The sequence below is a fragment of the Leptonychotes weddellii genome, chromosome 3 (genome assembly GCF_054177405.1).
Source record: "Leptonychotes weddellii isolate Sample4059 chromosome 3, ASM5417740v2, whole genome shotgun sequence".
NCBI classification, from domain to species: Eukaryota; Metazoa; Chordata; class Mammalia; order Carnivora; family Phocidae; genus Leptonychotes; species Leptonychotes weddellii.
Window position 1 is genome coordinate 148,902,409 of NC_138371.1, and position 16,284 is coordinate 148,918,692.

General features: G+C 39.6%; 1 protein-coding gene across 1 annotated transcript in view; it reads right to left on the reverse strand.

The window, feature by feature from the left end:
- Positions 1-5,008: 5,008 nt before the first annotated feature.
- EDNRB (endothelin receptor type B) overlaps positions 5,009-16,284 on the reverse strand; it is a 24,538-nt gene continuing 13,262 nt past the window's right edge. Inside the window, exons 3-8 of the mRNA XM_081815084.1 lie at positions 11,880-11,992; positions 11,541-11,745; positions 10,014-10,163; positions 9,513-9,646; positions 8,870-8,978; positions 5,009-7,169 (exon numbers count right to left, since the gene is read on the reverse strand). Of these exons, the coding sequence (XP_081671210.1) occupies positions 7,035-7,169; positions 8,870-8,978; positions 9,513-9,646; positions 10,014-10,163; positions 11,541-11,745; positions 11,880-11,992 (846 nt within the window). The 3' untranslated portion in view covers positions 5,009-7,034. The remainder of the gene's footprint in view (positions 7,170-8,869; positions 8,979-9,512; positions 9,647-10,013; positions 10,164-11,540; positions 11,746-11,879; positions 11,993-16,284) is intronic.

Genomic DNA, 16,284 nt, shown 5'->3' on the forward strand with positions numbered 1-16,284 from the left:
ATCATTCATTTATCCTTAGATGCTTTCATGAAACTACAAACTCCTATACATGTGGAGGTCAATCTCTTCTATTTTTTTCTTGGAGATATCCTTTCTTAGCTCTTCAGCTCCTAACTAGATTGAGTGCATTGTAGAAGGGTGGGTTGAACATAATCCACCCCTCCCCCCTGCATCATTTTTGAGTTTTTCCTGTTCTGGATTCACCTGTTTCCTGGATTTCTTAATTTCCTCCCTTAGTTTGCATAAGCATACTTTGGTAGGGTAGCTTTACATTCTACTTTCCTCAACTTCACTTCGAAATTCTTTTATTGTACTTTATGTCTGCAAACATATTTTCGATTTCCAAGAGCACTTTCTGGATCTTTGAATGCTTCTTTTGTTCATATAGCATTCCATTTTTGCTTCATTTCTTATTGCTCTGGGAAAATTAATTTTTGTTTTCTCGAGTTTTATTTGGGCTCCCTGCACTTTTTCTGTTTCCTCAGTCCCCCCACCTTTCTATTTGTTTGTTCCAGGTCTGTCTTTCACTTCAGAAGTTTTCCTAAAATGTCTACTGGCCTTAGGTTGCTCATTCATATTTAAAAGTGTGGCACTAAGAGGGAAATTGGAAATTCTATTTACTTGGGTGGAATGGAGCAGGTGTACAACCCATGTGGATGAGAACCTTCTTCACCCCAGTATTGATATTTATAGGTATCTTCTTCTTGACCTGGTTATTTGCTTCAAACAGAATCTTCAACCTCTGGCTGGGACGTCTAAGGATGCTCGTTGCTCTTCTGGGTGCCTGGTGTGGGATGAGGGCCAAGCTTTCAGTGTCTATGAGGCAGATCTTTGCTTAATCCTTTTGATTCCACTAAGGGGCCTCATTTCCACCTTCAGCCTGTCCTTGTTGTGACCAAGTCCATGGAAAATCCGGCACAACTCTCCAGAGAATAAGCTGTATGTCTTTTACCTGACTAGGGAATAATCACCCATTGTACAGGCTAGAGATGGATGCTGGAGTCTGATCTTTTAGACTTTTAATTAATTCTTTTGTTTTTGCCCTCACTTCAGTCTCTAGCTTTCAAGGGTACCTGCCACCTCCAATTCCTGAGTCGCTTCTGAGCTATGATCCAATCACTCCTGCTTCCCTGGCAGACATTTAGTAAAGAAAACTGAAATCTGAATAAGTTGTCCTTTATCATCTGGTGTTTATCTTACACAAATTTGTTAACATTTCTAGTCAGCAGATGTCTGCCCTTTCATCTCTGTCCTCATGGGTTTATACCTTTTTATTTTTGTTTTTTTTTTTGTAATTTTAATGGTGTTTGGAAGGAGGATGAGGAAAAAAGCTTATATGTTTAAAACACTGTCTTTTCTTTCTTTTTTTTTTTTTTTAAGATTTTGTTTATTTATTTGACAGAGAGAGAGACACAGTGAGAGAGAGAACACAAGCAGGGGGAGTGGGAGAGGGAGAAGCAGGCTTCCCGCAGAGTGGGGAGCCCAATGCGGGGCTTGATCCCAGCACCCTGGGATCATGACCTGAGCCGAAAGCAGACACTTAACGACTGAGCCACCCAGGTGCCACCGAGCTTTAGCCTTCTCTACTGCTATGGTGACATGATCTATGATCTATCTAGAAAATAGTACCAAGTGAATGGGGAGCTGAGGAGCTAGAGATACATCATCACCTTACATCACGCACACGTGCCCTGGCTGTTAGGGAGGTGGTCTCCCATGTGTCTGGAATTGCCAATTTCAAAAGTCGCTTTTCATTCTCCTGTTGCTCTGATTCATAACCCATTCATGTTTCTGCTTGGCCTCCCCCTGACTTCCGTGGTCCTGATCACCCTTGCTCCCTGCAGCCTCTTCTGAATTTCTCATCTCCGCCCACTCCTCCTGTCTTTGTGACCCCTGTTGTTTTATTCTCCATCCCTTCTTTTCTTTTTCCCTTACTTTTTCTGATTCTTCTTGAATATTTCATTCATCCTCTTCTTTAATATCTTTAGTATCTTGAAACCACTCTCAGCACATTTTTCTCTTTAACCCAGATAGACCCCCTGAGTGTCTCCGTGGATGCTCCAAGATAACTTTAAGCTCATTATATCCTAAACGGAATTCATTCCATCCTCAGAACTCTTTCCTTCTCTCCAGTTCAATTGCTGCCTCTCTTTTCCCTTATTATTATTTATCTAAGTCAAGGGTCAACACATTTTTTCTGTAAAGTCCAAATAGTAAATATTTTAGCCTTTGTGGGCCACAGGGTTTCAGAACTCTTTCCTTCTCTCCAGTTCAATTGCTGCCTCTCGTTTCCCTTATTATTATTTATCTAAGTCAAGGGTTAGCACATTTTTTCTGTAAAGTCCAGATAGTAAATATTTTAGCCTTTATGGGCCACAGGGTTTCTGCTACAACTACTCAGCTGTGCTGTTGTGAAAGGCAACTCTAGTCTATATGTAAACAAATGGGTGTGACTGTGTTCCAATAAAACTTTATTTACAAAAACAGGCCATGAGGCTGGATTTGGCCCTTGGGCCATAGTTTGTGGATCTCTGATCTAAGTTAATGGGTTTCAGCCAGAAACTTCTAAACTGAGCTTTACTTCCACATCAGTTGGTCAGTGTGTCATGATGGCTATCTTTTCAGCTGACTGGCCCTGTTTCTACTATCCCTACATACTTTCCTCTCTCAGACCCTCAGCTCTGATCAGTCAGTGCAGGAGCTGTTTATCTTGTCTCACTGCTTTCTGCCTGTTTGCCCTCTGATCCATGCTCTACATTGCTTCCAAGGTAGTCTTATGAAAACAGAACTCATCTTGTTACTCCTTGTTTAAAATACTCGGTGCTTTGCAAATATCTACGCTGTAGGGCTTCCCCAGTTTTAGATCCATAAGAGCTACTTGAAATCTATGTTAAAGTAAATACTTCTGGGTCCCATCCCAGAGGTTTTGATGATATGAATCAGAGTTGGAGGCCAGGAGTCTGTGTTGTAAACAGACATTCCAGATGGGCCTGAGGTGTGCAGTCCTCAGACATTTGAGAAACACTGGCCATGGGGAAGGGCAAACCCTACTGCATGGAACACAAGGCCCCCCTGGCTTGCCTATCTCTCCAGCCCCACTTCTCACAGCCCTCCCTCAGCATGCTGGGGTCAAGCCCTCTCCCTGAACTGGCCATGCTTGTCCACCCCTCTCAGTTCTCCCACACGATAGTCATTTAGCCACCTGTGCCATGGACCTTTTGCTTGACAAATTTCCTTTAAGGCTCAACTCATGTACCAACTCCTCTGGTGAATTTCCTTAAACTCCCTAATTCTTACCATGTATGTATCTATATACCAGTTCCTATAACATATTAGGTGCTTGATTTATTTGTCTCTCTCTCCCATCAGACTGTAAATTTCTAGAAAGCGGGGATTATGTCTTCTTCATTTGTATATGCCTATATTTTAGAGGGTACCCCGATAAGCACACTAGAAATTTGTTGATTTGATTTAAGAATTAGGCCGGGGATATTAATATCTATATTTTATAATATTATAATTATAATATTAACCTGACATAATTAAATTGAGGCTCTGAGATGTTCACTGACTTGAGGTCAATTATATTTTCTCCCTCCCTCCCTCTTTCTTTCTTTCTTTCTCTCTTTCCTCTCTCCCTCTCTCTTTTTCTTTTGATGCTTTTTCCATTACACATGCTGCCTTCCTAACATGATGGGATTATTCCTTGTGTTCACATGAACCTTGAATCCTGGAAGTGTCCATTAGGATTTTTCAATTGGGGTATACCATTCAATCTTTTGATTATTTCATGTTGTCACTTCTGAGGCCAATGACTGAAAGTAAGTCATCCAGAATTCTCTTCACAAGCTTGGCCTCTGTGGTATTTGGATTTCTGGACATTTCCTTCTTAGGGCTGCCACATCTTTTGGTGTTCTTCCAAGAATCTAAACTATATTTATTCTGTCTACTTTTACTATAACGAAATGCACATGCATTATTATTATTAATATAACTTGACAACTAACTGTTCAAGAAAAGGGAGGCTCTTGTCAGTGACCGCATAGGGTACTGCCTATGCTTGCCCTTCCTTTACTTCTCACAGAGCACAGGAATTCCAAACTCCTCTATCTCTAATGCTCAGCTGAGATTAGGCAGCTGAAATCCAGCAAAGGTCAGGCGGCACTCATAGAAACCTCTGGAACACTGGGCTGGGTTTTGTCAGACAAAGAAAAGGATTATGTGCTAAGAGACACAACACATGAACCTCAAGAGCAGTCAGTAGATGGTTATTTAATGCTCGTTTCCTTTTGCATTGTATTAAAATTTTTTTATTACTTTGTCTCTTATCAAATAGGAAACTTGCATTTTATTAATCTCATCCTACCTCACACATAGCAAACACTCAAAAGAAACTTGTGAAATGAAGTGAGTAATCCCAAAAGCTCATTTCAGCCTTTCACCTTTGACCTTTGGTACAATAATGATTAACCAGTGAAATGCTCCAAAGGCAGGCAACCAGAGATTGGTAGATAGGAGGGGCCATCGGAAACTATCATCCAGATAATCAACCTTGGAAAACTGAATGTCTGTGTGTATATCTGGTTACTCACAACAATAAAACACAACAACGAGGACGACAACTGGCCTGGAGACCAGAAGCCTGGCATTTTAATTTAACAACTTTTATACTTCCTTGATTATTGTATGCTTAACATAAATAATGTCTATTTGTAACATTTGTATTACCTTTAAACACTTAATCAATTAGTATTTAAGAAATCATTCCTGTGCAGCAAAAAAAAAATAAGCTGGTCTTTTTTTAAACAATTTAAATTTTTATTGATTTTGTTTACATAATAAGGAATCAGCAACCACAGTAGTTGCCACTTTAAGTGACCACAGGAAAACAAAATATATAATTATTTTACATGCTTATATTACAATTTTATAAAGTTCACTACAGCATACCCATGTTTTGCTATAAACTGTATTCCTTTGGCCATATGGGTTTTATGTCAAGAGATCATGTTTCTTACCAACTTTTATCAGTCTGCTAAAATTTTGAAATCAAAAATTTTTAGAAAAGTTACTGAATGCAATTTCATTATAAATAGTACATGTATATACTCTTTGTGTGCAGTTTCAAAATTTGGCAAGATGATTACAGACCACAGTCTGATATGGAGAAGGAAAGGGTGCTGGGATGTAAATGAGGAAGAAGAACCAAAACTCAGTACAAGGTAATAAAAAGGAGCTAAAACTTAAGGAGGACAAAAAATATATTAATGAACTGTGAAGATATTAGTCACCCAAAGTGAATTTAAAATACAAAGTTTGAAATGTCTTTTGTGTTGACAAGCATCTGAGAAAATGATTGGGGAGGAAATAATCAACAAGACCGTGAGTGATCTGTAAATAGAATCCATGTGGCATGTGAATTAATTATTGTCCTTTCTTTTGGGCCACATTGTTGGGTTTTGGTTTACTGTATTATCACATTAGATGCTGACAGAGAACCACACTGCTAGCTCATTTCCGACATGTGGCCCAGGGTTACTAAAAGAAAAAAAAAAGTAGAAACTCTGTTATATTTTAAGACGGAGCTAAAGCTCTTGGGCCCAATTTATTCCTGAAGTCACCCTGAGAACATTGCGCTGTGTTTTGCTGGAACAGAATCAGGACCTTTTGCATTGATGTGACGGGGCAATGACGAACGTCAGGCTAAGAATGGGAATCTATCCCCATGGGTTTCCTCCCACCCCACCTCATTTCCTCTCCCTTCCGTTCTCTCTTGGACATATTTTCACACACATATCATCCCAAGTTAACCTAAGGCACTTTGCTGGGGAGATGAAAGAATGAGGCAATAATACACAAAGAGCTCTTACAGTCCCAAAAAGCAGTTTTGCCTGTATGTGACTAAAAAGGACCACGTCGAGAACTGTTTTCTAGTAGTTATTTACAAAAATAAGACAAAAATTAGTAATAAGTTTTACAGGTAGCTGTTAAATGGATTAATCTCTGTGATTTTAAAAAATAGTATTGTCATTATCATATTAGACCTATGTCAGAGACCATTTTAACCCCTGCCTGTGGGAGAGGATGCTGCTTTCTCCGGAGCCGTGTGGACACGGCTCCAGGCACCGCGCATCCTGTCCATGATGACGTTGCGGGCATTTCTCCCCCGTAAAGGTATGAACGCTGGGGCCAGCCCTTTGTTTAATCATCTGCATGTCGTATATCGTAGCTAAGTATTTACAGATGACAAAACTAAACAAATAGTGTTTGAACTACAATAGTGAAAGAAGAAGAATGTTTTAATAATCCCCCCAAAATTGTAGGTAACATTTTCTCTGCAGAGTATATGAATGGGAGATTTCAAACAGTCTTTTGGGATAGCATTCCAAAGCTCCTCTCTCTTTCCCTTTGTGACATCTGATCTTATCTGAATGTCGAAAGGTTAATGATTTTCAAAAACCTCAATCTCTCTTTCTGATACTACCTCCTGATCCTCCAAATAGGTTTCTAATGTCACAAAAATACACCAGCTAAACTGCTTTTACATTGTCCAACCAATGGTGTGACACCATGAATAAAAAAGTTCTTTTGAAGGGTTTTATTTTTAAATTTTAAATTGAGTCATTTAAACTTTATTTAAAAATTCCATTTTACAGTGACACCATTTTCCTTTATATCAGATTCACATTAATTTAAAAAATAAACTTCTTTAATAGGAATTCAGAGTGAGCTCAGCTTAAACGTAAGTGGGGCACGAGAATACTGGAAGCTATCAGGAGCTACGCTGAAGTGCTGATTGTAAAAAATTAAGTGCTTTCACGATGAGGCTTTCTTAATTCTCACTGCTTTTCTTCTCCGGCTGTAAACAGCTCACAGAATGCCGTGTGTCACTGTGAGTGCTAAGAGAAGAATTACTCTTACATTCTTACATTGTTTTGTGCAAGCACACAGTTGTTTTGTTTGGCAAATGCCTCATTGTTTTAATGACTTCTGTCCAGAATAGAGAACATGGCATTAAGTGAATATGCCTTCTTTTAAGATGAGCTGTATTTATTACTGGAACGGAAGTTGTCATATCCGTGATCATTAGCTTTGAACTTCAAGCACGACTGCTTTTCCTCCAAGGACTGTTTTTCTTCAAATGACTGGCACCAGCAGCACAAGCAAGACTGTCAAAGCAAAGGAACTCGTTATACATTCACGCCAGCGACACAGGGGTGGCTCTTCCTACTTTCTAGGGTTCTGACTTTCTTGGCATGATCAGGAGTTCTCGGCCTCTTTCTTTCCAGGCTCTCTTATTTTTCCCTTTAACAACATATAATCACGTAAGTCGTGTCTGGTAACTTTTTTTTTTTTTTTTTTAAGATTTTATTTATTTATTTGACAGAGAGAGACAGTGAGAGAGGGAACACAAGCAGGCAGAGTAGGAGAGGGAGAAGCAGGCTCCCCGCTGAGCAGAGAGCCCGATGCGGGGCTCGATCCCAGGATCCTGGGATCATGACCTGAGCCGAAGGCAGACGCTTAACGACTGAGCCACCCAGGCGCCCCTAGTGTCTGGTAACTTTTTAAACTAGAAAATACAGAGAAAAAATGTCTATCGTGAAAACTCATCTTTTCATTAAGTTTAAAGGGGAAAGCCACTCAAGGCTTGATATTTACTCTTGATTACTTGAGAAATTCTCGTAATATTTGATAAATACATACCTCAAGATGTTTTCCGGTGCAAATAGAAATATTACACACATCAATAAGCACAACTGTATATGTGCATGTTTGTAGAAGTGTGTGTATGATTTATTTTAATAAAACTGTGCTGTGTGTACTATTCCACAGCCTGCTTTTTCTCACCTGATGGTGTCATAAACATCTTCCCATGTCAATGAACTTAGTATCACATTGCCGGTTTTTGTCAGCCGCACGTTACGCTCACGTGCCTTTTAAATATTGCCACACAATAAACTTATAGAGTATATAAATGTCTCAGTTTCGTTTATCCAAATTTCTTTTCTTGGATTTTTTTTAATCCAAAACTTTGTTCCTACTGTTTGCTTTCTGAGAATCTCTCTGTCTAAGAAAGTGGGAGGTCCATTGTTTTCTGTTCTATTAAACAAGAGAGTTGAACTTGATGAACGTTCTATTCTAGCTCTGCGATCCATGAGTCTATGAGTGGGCAAAGAATTTAAGACTGACTTAGTTTTACAAGGAAACTAAGTTCTTTCCAGGAATGAACTACCAGGGATAAATGGATCATGTCCATATCAGGGAAGGGGACCATTTCATTCATGTTAGATTGTTGAAGGAGTGAAGGAATGGATGGATGGATGGTACAATGCAAGCAGCCAAATCAAGAATAATGACACATATTCCACATCAAGTAGCGCATCTCTGTTATATAAGCAAGGTGGAAAAGAGGAGGTAAAACCTGAATTAAATGTCTTCATTTGACTTGCTATTCTCACGTCCAGATGAATATTGTAACTAACTGAGTTATAATCCAAACCATGCTACACAGTCCAAAACCTACCAAAAAAAATGGTAACAGTGCATTTAATTCATGTTTAGCTCTTATTTTATCATATGATATCTGTCAGACATTAATGCATGTACTTTTTGCCAATTTTCTGAGCATTTCTATGAGTACCACTGATCGGTTGAGGCAGTAGGGAGTAGATGACGAGGATTTACAGGCAAAAATCAAGTACAGTGATTTAAATAGAACTCATATTTTTAAAAAAATCATCTGTGATGTAATGCAAGGGAAAACTGTAAAACAATTTACTAAATCTCTTTAGATAGAGGTATGAATAGTTTGGAAAAGTTATATTTGATGCTAGGTCAAAAAGAGCTTTTTATTTTGAAATACTCCTACCTTAAAGCAGTTTTTGAATCTTTTGCTCACCAAATACAGAGCTATAGGATTAATGCAGGAATTCAGGGAAGCCATGTTGATGCCGATGTAGTCCAACACCAACAAAAAGCTGCAAAAAACGACCCAAAACATGTCTGTGAATAATACACTGCTTTATGCATGTATTCCTGACAAACTTTGGAAGAAAACTTCACAAACTTTTGTGAAGAAAAGAAATTATCCATATCCATAATTTTTGGCTTTATCACTGGTCTTTGCTAAGGATGACTCCTCTCTCTTGTCTCTCTCTGCCATCACGCCCCTCCGCCCATGCCCAATTCTCTCTTTTACAGTAAAATCTCATTTGGAAGTGCTGAGCTGGCTGCGAAGAAGGCTTTGCAAAGTGCAAAGGAGAATCGGAGCTGGTATTTCCAACTGTGGCGCCCGCTCATCATTTTAACAGCTCTGCCTCTCCATTCCCAGTGTTCTCACAAGTCCCCTTGATTCTTTCCTCTACAATAGGTGTGAAGATAAAAAATGTGAATCTTAATTGCTCCCTGAGGGCTAGCAAAATGGTACTCTCTCTGCCTACCAACGGGATCGATGAAAAAAACCTTCTGAATGGCATTCACTTACAAAACTCTGTCTATTTTACCTTTCTTACCTCAAAAGTTCACATCTATTAGGATCATTCTGATCATAAAGAGTGAGCTTCAAAATTCTGCTGAGGTGAAGGGGAAGCCAGCACAGAGCAAAGACAAGGACCAGGCAAAAGACTGTTTTGGCCACTTCCCGTCTCTGAAATAAAACCATAGTAAGAGACTAAATAGATGGTTCAGATAATCACAGCGGTCTCTCTTCCCAAACAGAACCTTTAATATTGTTTATAAAAAGTCACTGGTATTTGTAAAAATCCTGAACACCGAGCTTTAAGTTGAATAGTTAATATGAATTAGAACCAAAATGACTACAGATTCATCTATAAAAAGTAATGGCTCTTTCTAGATTCTTTTAGATTATGTAGAATAGAGTATCTCTAGATAGATATTCAAAAAATACCAGAAGCAAGAAAAAGGAAATATGCTCTAGTGTATAATAATTTTGGTTTTTCTTATTCATAATCATCATTGTAATCGTGAGTCAGCACATATTTCTGTTCTCTTACCTGCTTTAAGTGGTCATTTAGAGCAATCTGCATGCCACTCTTCTTTCTCAACATTTCACAGGTCATCAGGGTATAAAAAAAGGCAGTGATGGCCAATGGCAAGCAGAAATAGAAACTAAATAGCCACCAATCTTTATGTGTCTTGTAAAACTATGGAGAAAAGAGAATTGTATGATTAACATTCCTCTGTAAAAAAAAAAATCTTATATGCCAAATGCTAAATTAAAAAAAAAAACAGCCAACATACTCATCAAGGAATAATTATCTTCTAGAGTAGATCCATTTCATAAAGGCTATATAGAATCTTTCAGGCCACATCTACTGAACAAATAATTAAATACTTACACTAAATGAAACAAACTTTCCCTAAAGAGCATTTTAACTCTCTAAGGCAGTGTGCTGTAATTATGCATAAAAATTTAAGCAATTGAGGAAATTAAAAATATATGGTATTCCAAATATGTTTGCCTTCACATAAGCAAATTATCCTTAATGCATTTGTGCAAAATACCACATCTGAATATGTGAAGACATCCTTGTGTTTAAGGATTCACTCTTTAACAAGTCTGTTTTCTGGAAAAAAATCGATGTGGAAAGGTCTATACAAACCATTTTGCTAAGAAGTGTATAAATCTAACTTACCAACTGGAAAATCAAAGCTGCTTATGACTTATGCCTTTTCTCTTATTCTATTTCTGCTCTTTTTTCTTTGTTTTTAAACTGTTGCTCCAGATATATCTTGTTGGAGCAGAATTTATGTAATCTATGCAGTACTTTTCCCTTTTAACTGATAAGAAACAAGAAGTCAGCAATCTCATTCTCAATTTCACATTAATGTCCCTCTTAATTCTTTTCATTACCATGATATATGCAATCCCTAAAGTTGTGTATGGTCTTCTTATATGTAAAATAGAAAATAATCCTGGGTGACACCTGGACCAAGTACATTAACTCCTCTTGACCCATTCTGGTGGGAAGAGTCTTTTACACTTAAATTAAGATCTGCCTACAAATACCAGCATTGCCATTTTCCCCCTATTTCCTGATTCAACGTTCTTGAATAAGTGGCCAAGATGAAAAATTCTTTGCAATGGCGGCTCTCCCTTTAGAGAGAGGACAGGCTTGCCTTTCAGAATCCATCCACATCAGGGCATCTTCTACTTGATAATTCACTGAAACATCCAGTCCCTCTGATGACTGCTATGTTGTCTTATGCAGAACATGCAGTACTTGTCAGTCCTTCTGGGGGAGTTGAGTAGAGAAGCTATAAATCCAGATCGATTCTCTCACGTGAATTTGGTTTATCTGCATCCCTGGGCACTGGGGAATTCTTGCACAAGTAGTGACCTAGCTTCCTGCAGCATGGGTCATTAGTCACCCTTCGCCCCACAGTCCTGGGGCTTACACTCTTAATTTATGCCAAGGACAGTCATCAATCAATAGCTTCCCAAGAAGGGAGGATCAGGGGGGAACGTAGCTAAATATTTATAAGGCAAGAACAGAAAGGAAAGAAAAGGTAAAATTCACCTGCATGAAGGCTGTTTTCTGAGTAGGAGGAAGCAAGCAGATTCGCAGGTAACGTCCTTTGTAGTCAAAGGTTATCATATCAAAACCCACAGCTTCAGGGACAGCCAGAACCACGGAGACCACCCAAATTAAAACAATTTCTACTGCTGTCCATTTCGGAACCCCGATTCCTTTAATTCGACTCCAAGAGGCAACGGCTCGATATCTGAAGAACAAAACAGAATTATCTGTCAAGCTGGCAGAGCCTGTTTTATTGAATTACATAGTTTATTTTCTAAGTAACACAGCAATCACTCGTATAGTGTTCAGGATATAACTGGCTTAAATATACGCTTTTACCTGTCAATACTTAGGGCACATAGACTCAACACAGTGATGCCCACGGAGGCCTTCTGTATGAAAGGCACCAGCTTACACATCTCAACTCCAAAGGGCCAGTCCTCAGCAAGCAGCTGCATTGAGAAGACATGAAGGTCTGTTAGGGAGATAGCCACATAGTGCCCTCTGAACCGCATTACTTAGTGGACCATAATTAACATACGGAGTAAGATAAGCAATTCCAGTTCTTCTTCTTTTCCTCATGGACTACCCCTTTGAAAAGCACCAGTGTTCGATATATGGATCAGGAGCGTGGTTGGGAATAATGAAAATGCAGCCAGTTCATGAGAAATTGTTACGCATACACAGTAGCTCAGGCTCAGGATTGCTACCATGGGGCCAACTGGGGTCAGTCTTGTAAGTTCCCCTTGGAAAAGGGAGCCTGCTGCCCTGCAAACGGCTCTTATACAGTCACGGGGTCTCTCACATGCTCAGGTCATGGCCAAACCAAAATACAGACGATAAACGGTAATAACAGATAATAAACGTTCCTCAGCTGGGGAGACTAGTCTGCTCCTACGGAGAACAGTGTGTGCGTTTGTATACTTATTCTTTACCGTAGTCAACTTGACGGCCCAGTAACTCAGCGGGAATAGTTACTCACTGCTCCTTGAACGCCCCAGACACACTCCTGCCTTCGGGCTTTACTCTAGGTGTCTCCTTATTCTGGAAGGCTCTTTCCCCACAGATCCACTTGGCGAACTCCCCGGCCTCCTTCAGGTTTTGCTCAAAGCTAATCTTTTCAACATGAGCTACTTTAACCACATTATTAGTACAGTACCTGGCCAGGCTCCCATCTCTCTTACCCTACTCCACTTTCCTTTTTATGTATAGCACTTATCAACAATTATTGCATGTATTATAACGTGTACTTGTTTGTTTTATTTCATTTTTGCTCTCTGGAATCCCTGGAGTTTAAGACAGAATAAGGCCTATGCAACTGCCTAATATAGTTCCTGTCACGTAGCGGATGCTTAATATTCAAACCCCTAAAATATATAGGCACCAGCTCTACAATGAGCAAAAAGACAGCATTCTTGCTATTATACATATATTTCTCTTCGTCTGACTTCAGACTATGCAATCGTCTATTGTTAAGCTCAGTTATTTTCTTCCCTGGGACAACTGGGTGTGCCCCACACTGGTTAATGAATCACTTTAGGTAAACATCTGGATTGAGTGTTCATGAGGTTTTGAAAATAAAGAAAAGTTTTTCAAATTGGTGTTTTTAAAAAATGTTTTAAAGAATAATCTTCCCAAAGTGAAAACTATTTTGAAACACAATTGAGTCTTTCCGTCCTTTCACTAGTGAGGGTCCCTTGTGGAGTTTGTCAAGCTGGGGGATTGTTTTATAATGGCACCAAAGGCTGAACTGTGTCTAGTATGAATATGACTTGGAGCCCCAGCTTAAGATCAATTTCATTTCTAAGTTACCCTGACATGTAGGCCAGATGGTGGCAAACTTACCACAGATACGCTTAATCTAGGGTCCTGGAAATCGACAGGGCCAGGCAGAGGGTGGAGGGAGCCAGGTGTAGGAAAGTCATTGGTATCAGTCAGTAATAGAGAGTGGCGGGGTATGGGGCAAATCCCATCTAAAAGGAGAAGCTGCTAAAAACCATGACATGATTTTTGCCAAGAAATAAAAAAACAAAACAAAACAAAACAAAAAACTTCTTGATTTTAGTCAAAAAAATTGGAATTTTTATATAAAACCTCATGATTATAAAAGGTGTCAATTAACTCATGTTTTTAAAAAAACACTGTCATATAACATTGTCTTTTTAAATTTTTTTATTATTATTTTTTTAAAGATTTTATTTATTTATCTGACAGAGAGAGACACAGCAAGAGAGGGGACACAAGCAGGGGGAGTGGGAGAGGGGGAAGCAGGCTTCCCGCGGAGCAGGGAGCCCGATGTGGGGCTCCATTCCAGGACCCTGAGATCATGACCTGAGCCGAAGGCAGACACACCCAACAACTGAGCCACCCAGGCGTCCCACATATAGCATTGTCTTAACAAAAATATATCTGTGGGTCCGACTAGTCTCTACTTGTGACTTCTGGATTGATCAATTGACTCAGAATTCTGATCATTCATTCATTCATTCAATAAGCACTTATTGAGCATTCAATATATGCCAGACACCATTCTGAGTACAGGATGCATATCAATAAACCAGGCAAACTTCCTGCTCTCATAAAGCTTATAATCTAATGCGGGAGGTAGATTAAAAACAAACAAACAAATATTCAACATGGTGTCACACAGTTATTGTCATCATATGAAGAAAGTATGGTGGGATTTTAAGTAATTTCTTGATAGGCTTCTCAGCAAGGTCTTTCTGAAGAGGCACCATGTAAGGGACCGGACTAAAATAAGAAAGTAAGCCATGCAAAGAGCATTCTGGACAAAGGAAAGAGCAAGTGCAAAGGTCCTGGGGTAAAAATAAGTAAATAAGCCCAGTGGGCTGAAAGGACAGGAAGACAGCTATCAAGGCTATAGTGGCTAGGAGATGAAGTTGTAGAAGCAGGAGTTGGAATAATTTTTTAAGGTAATACATTGCAAGCTTTTCAACAGGGAAATGGCACGGTCTTATTTATGTTTTTAAAAAGATCACTGTGGCTGCTCAATGTGGAATAGAATGTGGGGTCAAGCCGGAGCTTGTGGTGACCGGGGGGCTGAATAGAATGGGTTATAGACGAAATATATTTTGAAGGTAGAGCCAGCAGGACTTGTTATGGGTTGGATATAAGATATGCGGAATCAGGAAATTTTAAGAGGTTTGTCATATGAATGGTGGGACCATTTACTGAAATGGGGGAAGACTCAGGATACCTCAGGTCTGAACCAACTATGAACTGCCAATTGCCCTTGGAAACATAAGAATAAAAAGTTTCCAACCAGTTCCAAGGACTCCACCAGACCAGCTTGCTATAAATTAACCAGACAATATTCTTTCTAATAATTCTGATTATCCTTAGATGAATTGGGGGGAAAAAAAGGAAGGAAAAAACCTGACACTTATATGGCACTTGTGATGGGTTTTCTAAGCACTTTACACGTACAGTATCACTGAAATCTCCAAAGGAATCCTGTAAGATAGTACTATTGGTGCACATTTTATAGATAAGAAAACTGAGGCACTTAGGGGTTTATTAACATGTTGTGTTGATTTTCAATATGTCCACAAATTCTCGGCTACTCCTCCCTTACAAGGGTGAAGCCTCATTTCCCTTCCCTCAGAGATGTGGGCTGGCTTTAATAATTTGCTTTTAGTGAACAAAATGTGGCCAAAAGGATGAGGTGTGATGTCTGAGACTAGTTCACAAAAGGCCTGTGGCTTCTTCCTTGCAGTCTGGTGGATCCCTCATTCTCGGGGAGACCAGCTGCCATATCAGGAGGGCACTCAAGCCCCTTTATGGACAGGCCACCACGGTGAGGAACTGGGGCTTCCTGAAAATGACTGGCACCAATGTGTCAGGTGTATGAATGAGAGAATCCTCCAGCTTTAGGCAAATCTTCAGAAAACTGCAGCACTTGGGAAATATCTTAACTGCACCCTCATGAGAGAGAGACTCTGAGCCAGAACCACCCACTCTGGTTCCTGAATTCTAGACCCACAGACAAAGTGTGAGATAATAAATGTGTATTGTTTCAAGCCACTAAGTTTCGAGGTTATTTGCTTTATCTCATTAGACAAGTAATATACTTGGTTTACTTGGTTTATTACTCACATGGTTACTTGTCCTTGTAACTTGGTTCATTACTCACTTAAGTAACAGATCCACATTTGAACCCATACGGTCTGATTCTAGAGTCTATATAGTGTTTTGCAGAAACTGACCATAGGAAAAAAAGATGGTTTAGACTTAAATCAAGATTAGTATTTGTAAACCCATAGTTATGTGTCAATGGTAAAATATCTAGACGCAGAATAAAATTTCTCCTAATCATCTAGCTATTTTATTGTTTAGAATATTTTTATTTTTTTAAAATTAAAAAAATGTTTTAAAGATTTTACTCATTTATTTGACACAGAAAGAGAGAGAAAGAGAGTGAAGGAGCGCAAGCAGGGAGAGTAGCAGAGGGAGAGGGAGAAGCAGGCTCCCCACTGAGCAGGGAGCCCAACGTGGGGCTCGGGCTCGATCCCAGGACCCTGGGACCATGACCTGAGCTGAAGACAGACGCTTAACCAACTGAGCCACCCAGGCATCCCTCCTTCTCACATTTTTAAAAAGATTTTTTTTACTTGAGAGAGAGAAACCATGAGCAGGGGGCGGGGGAGGGCAGATGGAGAAGCAGACTCCCTGCTGAGTGGGGAGCCCCATGCGGGGCTCGATCCCAGGACCCTGGGACCATGAC